General features: G+C 34.0%; 1 protein-coding gene across 4 annotated transcripts in view; it reads right to left on the minus strand.

Moving 5' to 3' along the window:
• Positions 1-16,841, minus strand: part of unc-5 (netrin receptor unc-5) — a 520,122-nt gene that overhangs the window by 416,896 nt on the left and 86,385 nt on the right. For all 4 annotated transcript variants that reach the window (XM_076413586.1, XM_076413583.1, XM_076413584.1 and 1 more), the window contains one exon: positions 9,541-9,936. In XM_076413586.1, the coding sequence (XP_076269701.1) occupies positions 9,541-9,936 (396 nt within the window). The remainder of the gene's footprint in view (positions 1-9,540; positions 9,937-16,841) is intronic.

Raw genomic sequence — 16,841 nt, forward strand, 5'->3', positions numbered from 1 at the left:
GAAGTACCATTTATATGTTATATGACGAGTAATGTGTTAGTAATTCGTAACTCGTAATATATATATATATATATATATATATATATATATATATATATATATATTTATATATTAGTTGAAATAGAGTTAGATAAAGAAAAATTATATCTGAAAGGATATGACATGATTGAAACGATAGTATTGTTTGTATAATCGTTGCAACAAGTAAACAAGGGTTATTTTTGTTACAACACTTCGGACAGCCATATGTACAATTATTTAAAATAAATTTCTGTCTGTATAGTATATTGTTGAAAAGTCGCCACTTTTCCGCTAAAATAAAATAGATTTAATATAATTTAAAAGTTTTATTTTTAGCCCTATACACGCCATAACCGGAGAAATCAGTTATATTAAAAATCATCGTGGTCCGGAGATTCGGCTACTTTCGGAACTATTCGTATATTCGTCGGCGCAATCTACTCGCCGCAAGCCGAAATGCTAAAAATCGATGTTAACAAATTTGCAGCTAGGCTATTTGCCTTATGGATGCATTTTAATTTAGAAAAATAATATATTTAATTATATAACTTTTATATTTTGATTAAAAAAAATAATAGAATAGATAAGGTTTTTTTAGTATTTAGTACAATATATAGTCTTGCCCTTAGATTTGGCAACATTGCATGGTATTGTAAGCCAAGCGTTTCTCAAACGAAATGGCGACGTACCGTATTACTATGGTTAAACGTTGAGCATTTATTAGTTTAACTATTAAAGCATTTGATATGGCATTTGTAAAGTTATATTGTGATGTTCCTTGTTACTTAAAATGAAGGCCTTTTAGTTTAACATTTCAGCGTTTTAACATGATTACAAATATGGAGAGTCAAAGGTAGGTTTAGTTTCAGTTGTTACAAATAGGATAAATTAATTAAATGACTTAAAATTTGCAGTGAAAGTAAATTAATATCTTAGGTTTGTAATATGACACACTTAGTAGCAAGAGAACGAAATATTTCACCATGAGTTGCTGCACAACTAAAGCCGATAACAAGAAGGACCATCTGCCTTCTCTTTGTCTCCAATTTAATGATTTTAGTATCCATACATACTGAATTTGGGCACCATCTTTGTCGGAACCATAATATAGATGTTAAACAATCTAATCCATATTTTAAGAATGTGTAAGGCTTCGAAAGTTGGAGCCACAGCACGATAAAGAAAAAAAATTGCTTAGAAAACAAGAAGTCAAGAAGTTTATATACCACTGTATAAGCAGTTATCATCAAGTTAGTATTTTACATAAAACTATCGATATGATTATTATCTTACGAATGAATTTTAGGTAATGTACGATAAGTCAAGAAGGGTTAGAGGCAAAAAATTAATTTGAGTCTGTCCTATATAAGTTTTTTTTTTGTTAAGAATGTTATAAAACTCAATATTGAAGCAAATACAAGTAGCCAATATGAATCCGAGAATGATATTCAAGAATTAAATTTTGAAAAGGTAATGGGGAATTATATATTTAAGTAATTTCAATTAAGCCAGTTTATAGGCTTTGCAGAAGTGCAGGAAAATATTGCATACTAATAATCCTGAAGAGGGAGCTATTTAGAAAATATAGATATTTCAACAAGTCTGTGACAACAATAATGCAATGTGTCAAAATATATAGTAAAAGCTGAATGAAATTTTGTTAAAATCATAGATTAGTGTTTTTAATACAAAATATATATAAAATATTATGGATTTTAATGTTTGATTTTAAACCACAGTATATTAGTAAGTAAAAATAATATATTAATGAATATTTATTATAGAATCAAATAACGCCGCATTAATTTACATCGTCTGATCTCCCAAAGAGAGATGTAATCAGTCATCATCATAGAAAATTCCTGTATCTGTTTCGTCGAAGATAATAAATATCTTTCGGTAACGCTATTATAATAAATGAGCTACGATATATTTCCTGTCGTTATTAATACGTTTGGTGAATGACAAATCCTCGAATACCTTAACCGATCGTCTGCAGCCCACGCGATCACCACTAAATTGGCAATATGAATTACCCAGGCATGGAGCCGACCCGGGATCCTTGCATAATAAACATATTAGGACGACAACACTTTATTTAATTTACTTAATCAAGACCACTTTGCAGTTGCTATTAATTTAATAACCGTTTATTTTCAGCTCCATTTAGTACGGCCATATAAAGACGTGAACTGTGATGTACAGTGTGGATAATGCTAAAGTTTTTTTTAAATCTCCATAATGCCTGCACTAATAGTAACCAATAGTACGAAAATAGAACCATAATTAACTTAAAAATTAAAAAAAATGTTTTAATTTATTGCAAACATTTTGATATATTTTTTTGACTAACTTTAAAAATGTATCAGTACGACAAACATTTCCTCAGTCGAAACACATTTTTCTATATAAAGAAATTTTAAAGCGTTTATGGCATATTGTATCTAAAGCTGGGTAAAATACTTGATTTTTCTTAATTAAAATTCACAACATTATAATAATAAAAATATTAATATATTATTAATAAAATATTATTAATAACAATATCTCTAAGAAGAATATTATTAATAATAATATTATTAAAATGTGATTTAAATTACTAAACAATATCAAGTGTTGGGTTATATAAATGGGATTCCACCCAGTCTATTAAGCAGAAGAAAAATTTCCTTCCATCAACACTAGATTTTTAAACATACTTTCAAACAAAGAGCCTCTTGGGGAATGTGTTTGTCAATGATATTTAGCGCGTCCATTGATAAGATTAGTAAACCTACCTAAGTTCAAATATATTTCGAGTAAGTATTAGAAATTCTAACTACAAAATACTTCAGTGAAGTTTATTGCCCAACCCTGGTTGTATCAGTGTGCAGAGAAAAAATATATTTCAGAATTCAGGATCTGGTTAAGACCAACATAGAAAGTAAGTATTTATAAGATATATCTACTATAACAGTAATTTAAAAAAAATTGTCAAATATGACATAAGTGGTTGGATGTTTTTTATTTCTACTCTACATTTCTAAATTTCTGGAGGCCCTCTCCAACTAACCTGAACATAACTTTATATTTGCAAATTACTCCAAATCTACAAATGGTACTGACTGTGCTTTTTACTGTAACAACAATAGTATTTCTACTAAATTATATTATCATGCTTCGATTCTACTTACTGAGTTATACATCATCTTCATGGCCCTTATAACAATTAACTGTTTAGAAACCAAAAACACAAGTTAATCCTAACCAACTCACGCATTTCAACACAGTGTTTCCGCTAATTGAAATACTCTATCCCTCATCCCCCAATATCTCTCTTTGTTGAACCTATAAGTCTCCTTATTATAGATTCCTTCATATGTGGGAATATCTTGTAAGCAGCGTTTCGATGAATTAGATAAAAAGGGAGCTTCCAGTCGATTTTTTCGTCGATAGATGCCTCTTAATTATTTTCATTTACTATTCATGGAGAAGTTTAAATTCAGTTTTTCCAATTAATGTCCTTCTCTTGGCTTTCGTTACTTTGCATTTCTATATCAAATATTTAAATTAATTTATGTGTTCTATATTTTTCTATATTAATATTTATTTGATCTTCACATCCTCTCTCATTTTGATTTTGTTCAATATCACTCCATTTTCCCGTTCCTTTAGCATGGAGCCAAATAAAGTGCATCAGGAAATTGTGCATAGTACGTTGGGGAATGAATTCTATTCAGCCAGCTTATCACGGATCCATTTTTTAATTGGGTACAATCGGTTTATATCTTAAATAAAATCCTTTTTTAATAAATTTTATTAACAATATATTTTTTTTAATTTTGTTATATCTGTTAAGTTATACCAGCTTATCTAAACTGATTACAAGCATGTTTCTTTGTTTGATTATATTATCTACGTATAATCAAAAACATACACTTACAACATTCAAACCTTGAAAGAGATTCGAACGGACTATCTGACAGCTATCCAAGCCGGCAATTTCAAATATTTATTAAAATATATATTAAACTACTTATTTATTTACTTAAAATCCGTTACACTAACCAAACATCAACGGATATTGCTCAAATAAAAAGCCTCTGACTGTTTCACTCAGTATAAATAGCATAAGCAAATACGAGGTAATATTATTTACATAGCGAACTATTATAGACGACAAAATTGCATCTGGTTCGTACAAAGATTATACCTTCAAGACCATCTCTCCAGTTTTACGCTATTATACTTTGATTGCAACGCGTTCCTTTTCTTTTGTCGGAATCTCGTTCACTAAAAATGATTTACGCTAAAAGCTGAACAGTCGCGTCTGCAATAACAGATATAACCTCGACGCAACACAATATTGCGGTCAGAGGTTTGGTTTGCGTTTGTGTTGAGAATAGGCGCGTGGGCTTAAACGACTTGTTAAAGATATATCATTAGTATTCACGATTATTTCGGACGTTGTATTTGTGTTTATATTATCGAGGCACCGTCTAGTCGATACAAGCTAATCGACGAACATGTCGTCCATCAACATGTCGGAGAATTGAAATACGATGATTTTATGACACAGTACATGAAAAATATTATCAGTTTTTCATTTTATGAATAATATTCATAAAATTACTTGATGAAAGTGACAACCATAAATAAAAAATCTATCAGGAATTGTCTTGATTCCTTGTTGGGATAGTATTCCAAACGCTAGAGTCACATTGTTCCGAATATATTTATTCCATTTGAATATTATTTTCTGAAATGCTGTTTTTAGGTTTTACATGTTGCTAAAATTCAACCAAATAGATTTTCTCAACCGTCAGATTCAAGGGTTCCTTTTGATGACCTCCTCGTTCCTTGTTCCAATAGATGGTGGCACGTCTAAACCAAAACGGTCGAGCACTGAATGACCGAAATACCCTTCAATAACATCCCAGATAAACGTCTCGAGGTTGCCGTCAGCTATTCGTTGTCGGGTTCTAGTTGGCGCTGCTGGCACCCCGCCCGTGTTCAACATCTGGGATTATATTTCTGGCTATTTTGTAGACCATTATTCCACGATGTAAAATTCGGCATGCCTCAAGGTCGCTACAATAATAACCAGGTGGATATATTCTAGTTGATCAAGTTTTATTTTATATCAAAACACCTGATATGGACAGATTGAGTTCACTTTTAGATAATCTCAAGAACGTATAGATCTTCTTCCTTATGGGAGACAAATATGGGATGATGGCATGTATTCTGATCATTTTTCGTCTTAACATATATATTAAAATATCCATTATTTTCTGTAACTGTTATATAAGTTTTTCTAGGGTTTATGTTGTAATTAGTGTAGAATATCTTAGTATGTTTCTAAGAGTAAAAATATTTCTGACATCAAACTGCCAAACCAAAAACGCTGTTTACGCTTCTTGTTAAAACAATGCTTATTGCCATTATTTTGATATGATGTTTCGATAATCAAGATACATCATGAGCTTAACATTTATATTGTAACTCATGTATACTTGAGCTTTTAAATATTTGTTACAAATATTTTAAGTGTGTAGGAATGTTCCTCGAGTCGGTCGGTCGGAATATGTGGCTGTCGATACGATTGTTTGTCCGAACACTGACTACTATTTGTGGAAAGAATTTGCACGAGAACTAAGAACAATGATTGAATAAAACTTGTTTATTTCGATTTAATTCAATACATGTCGGGAAACCGGAGAATTGACAGGATATTAGGTTAGTAAAGGAAGTACGGTAGCGCTGTGAAAGTGGTACTGTTACAAGGGGGTAGGGAAAAGAGCTCTTTTATAGCCGGGAACCGCATGGGACTAATCCACCGGCGTTGCCAACCTTCGAACTTGCTGTAGGTAACTGCGTGGTGGCGTAAAGGGTCGTAGTGGTCGCTACAAGTGTAGAAATATGCCAGAAGATAAAAAAGAAAGTAATCTTTGTATATTCAATCATATGACGCCATTCAATATGACGCCTTTTTCATTAATTCACAATGTAAAAGGAGCAATCCCACCCTTAAGGTTGTTAGGATATTGAATTTATATTTACATCGTTTATTGTATATCACAAAACTAAATATAATTAAAACGTTTCTTTAGCATATTCGTTTCTTTTAACTCAACTTAGTGAGAATTGATTTGGACACTTGAACATCAACAATTTGTTTATCAACAGTGATTTAGTTTCTATATGAATTGCTAAAATAATTTAATGAGACTTTAAATATGTTGTGCCAAAAATGTCTTTAAAATTAGCTCATAATTCATATAGAAATATATTTAGTTTCCCAATATTTCAGCATTTTCAGAGGTTTGATCATTTGTCACTTCTGGTATCACTGAAGAACATCGTGGATATGATGAGCAATTTTCATATATAGGGATGGTATTAAGGGAGTAGTTATTTCTACTCAATAAACTAAACATGATCAACTTTATTAAAACGCTTAATATTATTAATAATCAAAAATATATATAGCCTAACAAGTAATAAAACTGAAACGAAAAATCCAATAAATTCATAATTGAACTGTATGTATGTTCTCACACCCAAAAACGAAATGACTTCTTGTAGCCCGAAGCTATCCGGGATATAAAGCAATTCATAAGGAAGATTAATAACACCCAAATCAAAATCCGACGAAAAATGTATTGATTTGCCAGCGAAAAGACGAGGGCAAAGAATCTCATGATTAAATTGTATGTAGCTAGGGTATCGATTTCTTTGATGGACGCGATATGCATAAAACAAGGGAAATTACTGATGCTATATATATAACGATAAGTACTGGTATCGACATAAAACTAATGCTAGATCATCAGATTACTTGATTCGAGATTATTATCCACATATAATGGTAATGACCCTGTTTTATATCCGTTTTTATAAGAATAAAACACTTCGTACCTTTTAGACAAGCAATATGTTTAACTGCTACGATCTAAAGTGTTCGTACAAACTCTTAAACCCGATACAAGCCCATTAGTTTTTTAAGAACATTATATTTTCTATAAATAAATTTTAGAGGCACATACACGTGCACTTAGAGATATCAGAATATATTTAGGGATATCCTTAAAAATATAAGCACATCCTGTTTCAAATTAAGTAACATGAATCGGTATGTTAATTTTAATAATTGGTTTGAGCCGAGTAAAATTGAATTAATTCATAATAGTCAGTGACTATTTTTGAGTACATATTTTATGTCTATGTTAATACATGTTCTTTGAAATTAAATATATCTTCAATTACACAAGTAAATAGATTTTCAGTGATTTATGCAGAGTATTATAATGTATCCAGTCGGTAGACAAGCCTCAACTGAAAATATTTCTTCGGAATCTTCGTTAGTTAGTGTACGAATTACGGAAAATGTGAAATAATCGATGACAACTTGGTGAATCTAACGAATAGGGATTACGCGTGTGATGTATTGGAGTTATTAAGCGTTCTAGAGGGAAATGGTGATATGGAACCCAAAGTTTATTATTCGAATAAAGAATTATGTTGTCGTTGTCAAGAATTATGCTTCTTTGAATCCTCATTCAGAAACTTTAATCTACCTGGAAATTAAAAGGAACTGACCAGTGCAAGAAGGTAACAGCGTTGTTGAAATACAGAAGAAATGGAATCCATGAAAGATAAGTTGTAGAGAGAGGTCACATCAAGTGCGTGAATAGTGCGGTAATGAAATAGCAAACTTCAAGGACTGTCAACTTCGACGTCTTAGATACAGCAATATAGAATCAATTGACGGACAAAAAAATTCAATCGGAATTAATATTAAAAATTGCGACATTAGAGAACTGCTGTAGGAAACTGGAAAATCCATTGTTTTGATCTTTCCAAAATATCTCTCAAAAGAAAGCATTTGTAATATTTGATTCAATGTTACTCCAGAGATTAACTTTGCATTATAATTCACTTGAATACATTATTTTACTTGATACCCAACTGTTAAACCATAAGAGTAAATCTGAAAAATATCTTAAACTAACCAGTAATGAATTAGGTGGACGACTGGGTATATCAAATCAAATACAGGTGGAGAATATATAAAATGTACATAAAAGGAATATTTAATAAATGAAGACATAAAAATGAAGAAACACAATAGGATTCTCCAGAGCAAAATCAAAAACGTTATTGGAGAGAAAAATAGCAAACTACTAGTCGAGATCAATGTGGATTGGAATAAGAGGTGGTAAAATAAGAATAAGAAGATTAAACTAATGAAGATAACCAAGTAATTAAATAATGGGTAGTTAGATTGATGAGTCAGTTAATAACCGAAAACTGCTGTAATTGCCACTTCTATTCACCGGTTCCAGTAAGTCTGTAGTAATACAATGTGTAACACATGGGCTGAAAAGTCGGGGGCATAACTAAAAAAAAAAACGTGTTGTTTTTTTTGTTCAAAATTGGCTTTATTCATCAACGTAATCTCCATCAAGAGCCCCAATCCAGCTCCGCTCTAACATTTCAATACCACTTTTGTAGAACGATTTATTTTTTGTCTCAATGCAGGCCTGTCGAATTCCGGAGTGAAGTGATGAGTGCATGTTTCATCCATTGTCACACATCGATGCAAAAATTCCGGTTTCAACACGTTGTTGTTTTTGGTCAACAGTGAGCAAACGCGGCACCCTCTTTGAACAGAGCTTTCTGATAGTCAAATACTCATGCAATATAAAACCAACACATTCTTTTGATATCTTGACAATGTTAGCTAACTCATGCAACTTCAGTTTTTAATAATTCATAACGAGTTTGTGTATTTTTTTAGGTTTTCTGTTGTTACCACCTCATTTGGACTTGCACTGTATTCTGTATCATCGGTATGTATCTCTACACCCACGTTTCAAGTCAGCAAACCATTTGTTTTATTGTTGTTTTTGATGGAGCGGACTCCTTATAGCACTTTTCAAGCCATTGCCTAGCTTGAACGGTATTTCTTCCCATCAAGAAGCAGAGTAAAATTAAAACACGAAATGATTTTTGATCCATAGTTTTGAAAATAACACAAGTAGTGTCAGTTTTAGCACAATAACTCACAAACTTATGAGTAGAATATCATGAAATTTTAACAGCTTTCTTTTCAAGGTTAGTACTAATTGAAAAAGAGGTGAATGTAACAAAATTAGCGCCACCTATGGTGTTAGGTCAGGGACTTTTCAGTCCGTGTGTTAGCATAAGACCCTAACATTATTATATCACACACAAATTCTCAAATATAACTAGCATTATCCAGACAAATGCACATCATTTATTGTCTCACCCACAATCTATATTGTACTTATAATACTTATAAATTATTACTTTTTCGCTAAACACGCTGTACAATAAAATCACTATTTAAATCAATTTTAAAATCATCGTTTAGTTGGTATCTTAAAACATATATCAATATCATTATTCTGAATTATTATTACCACTAAACATAGACTCTGAATTATGACTTGTTCACTTATACCAGTCAAATAAAAATTATTTAAAAAATATGGAATATATTTATAGACTTACATGCAACTTCAACTGTAGCTGGCTGACTCTTAATCGTCCCCTTCCCATTCCAGGCATAGCACTCGCACTTGAACTTCTCCTTTCCGAAGAACTCCTCCACCATATCTCTGGTGACGTTCGTTTCAGCCTCCATGATCCGGACGCCGTTTTGTGGGTCGACGAATTCGAATTCTTTTGTTTCGACGTTCTTCACTCCGTTACATTTGAAGTAAACGCGAAGGGAGTGAGCGGCTCGACAGTGTAAGGTGGCGGGGCGATTTTTGACGATGAACGACGGTTGAGGCTCCTCCAGAAATATGGGTAAGTCAGTGGTGAGGAGCAGGCTGTCGTCATGTTCGGGTGGTGTGGGTTTTGGTGTTGAAGGAACACTGGGTGGTTCATTTGGTAGCAGAGATTCTGAAACAAAATTTTCTTATATTAACCCTTGTATATATAAATATAACCTATGAATTATATAGAAATAGTTTTCAAGACTAATTTAAAATAATACTGAATAACGGAGTACCTCAGGGCTCATGTATCAGTCCGCTACTATTCATTATTGCCATGAACTCTATTAATGAAGTCATATCCACATTCATCACTTGCCTCGAAGAATTGCCTACATGGGCCGGACGGAATGAACTAAGGCTCTCAGCTGAGAGGTCCGTGAGTATTCATTTTTGTAGACGGAGGGTCTGCCCCCCGAATAGCTACCCTAATGATGGAGGGTAAGAAACATAAATAAACCAGAACACAAATTCCTTGGCTTGGTGTTTGATCCAGCTCCCACGGATATATCATGTGAAGTGAAGACCCTCTCCAATATTTATTGGGGAGCACACCGAACATCACTAAGCAACATATAACAGGCACTGATTGGAAGCAAGACTACGGCAGCCAGTGCTATATCACCGCACCTCCTTCATACGTGAAGAAACTGGACCCCGTCCCAAACCCCGCTATGAGAATCATATTAAGAGCATTCCGCACTAATCCAGCTGAAAGCCTATAATGCGAAACAGAGATTCCATCACTCGATTCACGGCGAGATCTCCTGCTCCGGAATTATGAATTATATATTTAAAATTGAACCAGTTCATCACCTGTTTCCCACCGAAAACAAACTGGATCAATATAAAGAAACGGCATATAAGCTCTTGATCAGTCTTCCGGAGGACATGCAATCGGACGATGATTACTATCCCAGATGGGGACAGCGAATCACTACTATACCAACATGGCAGCTCCCAAAAATACATACAGACTCCTCTATGAAGGCTCTGCATAAGGAAACAACTAGTCCCTCTATAGTAAAAGGTTCTTCCAACAGATAATTGAAGACAACTATTCGTATAATCTCACCTACACAGATGATTCAAAACGAGAAGACTTTGTGGGTGCCGCTTACACATCTAGCCTACTTGAGAGACACTTTTGGCTTCCATTACTATCTAGCGTTTTCTCCGTGGAGCTACTGGATATCTATATGGTCCATTTGTCTTAGAAGAACCACTGATTAATGAATCGATACTAATCGCATTGGATTCTATGAATTCCCTGGAGAGCCTAAGATCGGCAAGGACAGACTCTGGTCACATAGATTAGAGAGCTACACACAAAGTTACAATATAGGGGAGCAAGAATCATATACCTCTGGGTACTCTGTCATAGGGGAACACTCGGTAATGAAAGAGCCAACCTCCTGGCAAGCAAGGTAGATGAGTCAACCAAATTAAATAAGCTATTTAGCAAAACAGATGCCAAAACTTACATGAAGGCCCTCTATATGCAGTTAACCAAATGGATTGGGACCATCTCACAAAAAATAATAAATTATGGAAAATCAAGAGGATCTTTTATCAATCCATCAATTAAAATAACATCAGCAGATATAAGTCAATTATCTCGCACAACTACGAATACGGTACTGCAAACAAACCCACGAATATTTGTTGAAGGGACGGAGCCCATCCCTGTTTGGTATATGCCAGACTCAGCTTAGCGTCAGAAACATTCACGTATTCTAAATTGTCGGAAACATGATGGTCTGAGGCGACAACTAGAAATGCCGAGAACATTAGAGCAATTGACCCAACCTGAGCAGCTGAACTTGCTGATTAGCTACCTGAAGACCACAGAACTGCTTCAGCACTGGTAAGATCCATTAAGAAAAGGACTATTTTAAATAATTTACTATGTAACTTATATATGCTGTTAATATTCCTATAATTTTTAATGCCTTATAACTCATTGTAATCGACCCTAAATAGCCCAAGAGGCTGGCGGGTTAAATAAATTAATAAATAAATAATAAAAATAATACTAAATATTCACATTTGTTGTTACCTCAATTATTTAATTGTTATAATTGTTATCTTACTTATCAAAGTGATAAAGCTGGATAAAATTGAATGAAGTTGGTAAAAAGAAGACTTAAAAAATAACATATAATTCTGATAAAGAATTGATTTCGTCAACTATAAATATATTTATGCAAAGAAGAAAGTATAAAAACACTTCATGATAACATTGCTTACAGCAAAATAAGGTTGGCGAGACAGTAAGATTTTTTCTAATGTGGCCAATGTGTTAAATGGGTGTTAATTGAAGAAGAGGCATTTAATAGTGATCACTACCGACAACAAATGATCAATTTGAATCATGTTTTGATCGAAAAACGTCCACAATGAGTCCGAAAATACGGTAAAGCAATTTTAGGGCACGATAACGCGCCGTCTCATAAATCCAAACCGGCCAAGGAAGCGTTGAATGCAGTTAAATGGGACAGATTATCGGATTCGTTGTACACTCCAAACCTTGCCTCGTCCGTCGATTAACTCAATGAGATATGCGCTTCCAGAGCAGCATTTCGCCAATTTTGAAGAAGGTAGGAAATGGCTGAATGGATGGTTTTACTCAAAGGACAAACAGTTCTTTTGAGATGGCATCCATAAATTGTTTGAAATATGTGCATGATGTAAAGAATCAAATGGTAAATACTTTGAAGAAATTCATTTTTCCATTTTCTTGATATAGTTTTTTCCCAAAATACCTCTAATGATTTTTCGATACACCTGGTATTTATCAAAAAGTACGAATTAAAACTTTAATTTAATAAACCTATCATAGTCATCGCATAATAATATCTATTCAATATCAATTTCAATAAAAATTGGATAAAAGGGCACCTATCCAAGTCATTAGTTGAAAAAATATAATTATATTTCATTAATTAATGCCCCCCGACGCTGTCCTCTTAAGCCCTTTAAATTGGCAATCATGGTAACTGGCTGCTGCATAATTTATGACGCTACAATTACGGACAAAAAAATCCGTAAAAATATATAATCGGGTGTTTGGTTGTAAAATTCCAGTTGCGTTTTAATGAAATAAAATACGGAAACCGCTACCATCTGGTGCGACCTCCCCTCTTCCTCTACCTCCAAAAAAAAATTAAATTTCCACTGGTCGGTCATAAAGAGGTGGCAAAACCGACAGATGGTTTATACGTACGGACGATCGTGTCCGAAAAAATTAGTTTTAATTAGTGGACCGGTCGGTAGGGTATAAATTAAAAAATTGCAGCGAGAAATATGCTATGGATAAAAGCTTAAAGCCCTGTTTTTAAACGCCAAATATCAAGCATACATGTGTGTCGATATATTTTTTGTTTAACTATGAGTTTTTAATTGTTTTGGTGTCACATAGTTATTCAATGGAATCATATTATAGAGCGCTTGAATGGTTATAATATGTAGAACACTCTAGATGTAAGGTAGTGTTGTTTATTTACTCAGTATTTTCGTTATATTCTATTTTTTACATTCGAAAAAGACTGGTTACTGGCATGGCTGGAATAATTTTCCTTTTTTGATTGCACTTTTGCCTAAGGAGAATCACAAATGTTACAAACATAAATCTTGACACGACCATGCCCCAACAGGATTCGAACACGCGACTTGACACGCCTCTTGACCCCTGTGGGTCGCCACTGCTACTGCATTAAATTTGGGGATATGGCACCCACTGATCGGGCAGCGTTATTGAGCATGAGGACCTGGCGACTCTATTGATTCGCGAACTTGAGTTAACACACGACTGGATACTGTCGTATGGGGCAAAGATTATTACTGCAACGACAGATGAGGTCGTTTCAGCCTGGAGAAGGAGATTAGCGGTGACGCGGTGCTAAGCTCCCAGCATGTCGACCAGCTCGCGAACAAGCGCGTTTTCAGAAGAACTTGAGTTGTTGTTTGTGGAACGATTGAGATATGAAGTGCTTGATTTCTGGAGTGTCAGTTTCCCTATGAATTTGATTATTTCTGAAAAACAATGGAGGAAAAATTTTTTTGACAATGGAGGAAAACAAGTTTTGGAAAACTTGAAGGCGTTTCACCTGGTTGGGTATAACAAACTTGAAGTAGACATTATTGACGTAGAGGAGTATGGACCGACTTAACATCTTGTAAAATAAGCATTTGATGGAGATGCGAAATCTGCCAGAAGGGCATATCAGAGAATATAGCAGGTTGCTATACCCGAACCTTTTTGGATTGCTTTCTGGATATGGGAATGCCAACCGAACCATCGGTCGAAGCGGAGACCTAGATACTTGATCGTTATCCCGCCATGGAATTGTTGCTGTTTCGATCTTAAGTTGCGAGACGCGCAGTGCCTAACGCTTCTTATGGAGAATGATGGCCTGGATTTTTAGGGGGTTGATTTGCAACCTCCAGAATTTGAACCACGTGACCATGACGTGAACCTGGACGCCATGAAGAGACCAGTGTCGTCAGCGTAAAACGCGACGTCAATGTGCTCTTTTCTCGCCAGATCTGAAATAAAGGGGTTAAATAAGGCTAGAACCAGCGGGGAACCTTGAGGTACGCCAGCGTGGATTTGTTTTCCACTGGAAAGTGTTTTCCTGATCTTAATCTGGAAAGATCTGTCCGATAGATAGGACTTTGTGAGAGCGGCCAGGACTTCTGGAAGACCAAATCGTACGCACTTTGTGATCAAACCGTCGTGCCAAACCTTGTCGAAAGCTTTGGTTAGGTCTAGAAGGACTGCTCCAAGCTTTTAACGTTGGTCAAGAGCATGATGGATGTGTACGGCCAGACGGGTAGCATGATGGACTGGTGAGCGCGAATGGCGAGTTGTTAATCAGGAATGATATTGTTTTCCTTTGTGAAAGAGTTGAGAGCGTAGAGTATTACCCTCTCGGCAAGCTTCGAAATTGGCATACCTTCTGTGCACTCGGGAGGAAGGACACCGACAAAAGGGTTTTGAAATACGGTTGAAACTGAATAAATATTTTTATATGAACGTAAGTTCTTAATACAAATATTTAATTCTCAAAATCACTCAAACATCAATATATTTAATATAATATATTTGTTTTAGTAAATAAATCCTCACTAAAATAAACTGCATCAAATTAGAGAATACGCAATGAATTCGCGAATCTACAAAAATCCCGCCACTTCTAAATGTTCAGGCAAAACACAAATGTTTCATTTTCTCTTTCCGCTTGTCATAACTACCGAAACAGACACGGAACTAACGAGGTTACATGGAGACCGTCCGGGCTTCGGAATTTATCATCTACGATAAATTTCCCCATTCACAAGCGGCCGACCATCGAAAACGACGAATACAGGGCCCAATTCTTCACGTGTATATAAAAGCCGTTTCATAAGATCCTCATCGTTATTGAATAAATTTGTGGAAATAAATAACGCTAATGAATTTCACCGTGTACGTGCGCTTTTTCCTTCGCAAGGCCCAAGATACAAGGTTTCTGGTGAGCGAGCGAGCTTTGAAAAATGATATGGAAAATAAATTACCTGTGGCATGGAGAAAAAATATGGCTCGGCGTAGATAATCTGTTGTTTTGGTTATTTATGATGTTGATGTGTAGAAAAATATGTTTTTTTTAGGCGCCTTATATCTAAGACTAAATAGCGAGAAAATTTCCATTTGTAAAACATTTCTTTTGTTTCATAATGAAACCTACATCTTTTAAGCGCTATTTTCGCTTAAAAATAACCAAATAAATAGGATATAAACGATAAATATATTAACGTTATAAAGTTCGAAAATATAAACGATACAATTTTCAGAGAATTCATCTGAAAGTGCTTACATGAATTATGATAATTTTTTTAAATTTTAAGAATGAATTTAAACAGCCAAAACCCCATTCATTGCATTTCACCACTTGATCCATTTTCGCACTTTTTCACTATTTTAAGACCAATGAAGCCTTCTTGCGTCAATCTGAACAAGCGGTAATTAGATAATTAGGTGCTTTGCGTCTGTTACTCGCCATTGCTGGTTTTTCTTTCCAACAGTACGTCATTGAATTCGTTCAATTGACTTCGATAGACAGATGTCTATCAGTAAAAGCTTCATTCGGGTTTAACAGTGTATTTCGATATTAGCAAGATAATATGGCCATCAATATTCCACGTCAGTGTCCATGTGAAAGATCTTTGCATTTGAGTTGGGTTTTCATACAATAAGTCCTACAATTCATTATCTTCGAACTATTTTGGTTTGGTATCTGTATATTACTCTGAAGAACTTGATAATATTAAAAGAAAAACAGTTATTTTATGTAAAAATATCAAGTTATTTGTATGTAAGTCTCCTCATTTTCAGCATTAGACATCCGACTTTATCCAGCCGGGTTACTAAGGCTGCTATGATAGTTTTCCTTGACGGATTTTGCACTCTAGTTCACAAACATAAATTAACAAACATGGCCTTTCTATGAAGTAAGAGGACCCTTATGTGTCTTGATCATAACGACTACCTGGCAATCTGGGTCTAGATATATACTATATACCTATCTAGAGATATATAGACAATAGACAAAATATTCTAAATTTTAAGTAATTAAAAAAATATATTACATGATCTATGTGTAAAAGCAAAGAAACAGAAAACAAATATATATTCAGTGCAAAAATTTTCTTCATTTAAACTTCATTGCAGACTTATTTAACTTAAAATTATTCTACCTAAAAAAGCATAAATTGCGTATACTTTTTTTTAGAAGCATTACTTTAATTGTTTTCTTTTTTAAGTTACAAATTATTGGAAGAACCAAAAAAAGGTTAATTTAGCATTAATCCTTATCTAGTTTTTCAAAATATTTTTTACTTTTCAATAACATTTATAGTCTCTTATTGGCACCGATTGGATATCTCCTCGTGGTTCGTAAATGAAATAGGATCTGGATTTTGTTCTCGAATAAGATAATTGAAAATATTTTCTTCAACTAAATTCACACTATATTAAATTATATTGTGTTG

The sequence above is a fragment of the Rhynchophorus ferrugineus genome, unplaced genomic scaffold, assembly GCF_030347505.1.
Source record: "Rhynchophorus ferrugineus isolate W39M unplaced genomic scaffold, kcgeb_rfMv2 rfM9, whole genome shotgun sequence".
NCBI lineage: Eukaryota > Metazoa > Arthropoda > Insecta > Coleoptera > Curculionidae > Rhynchophorus > Rhynchophorus ferrugineus.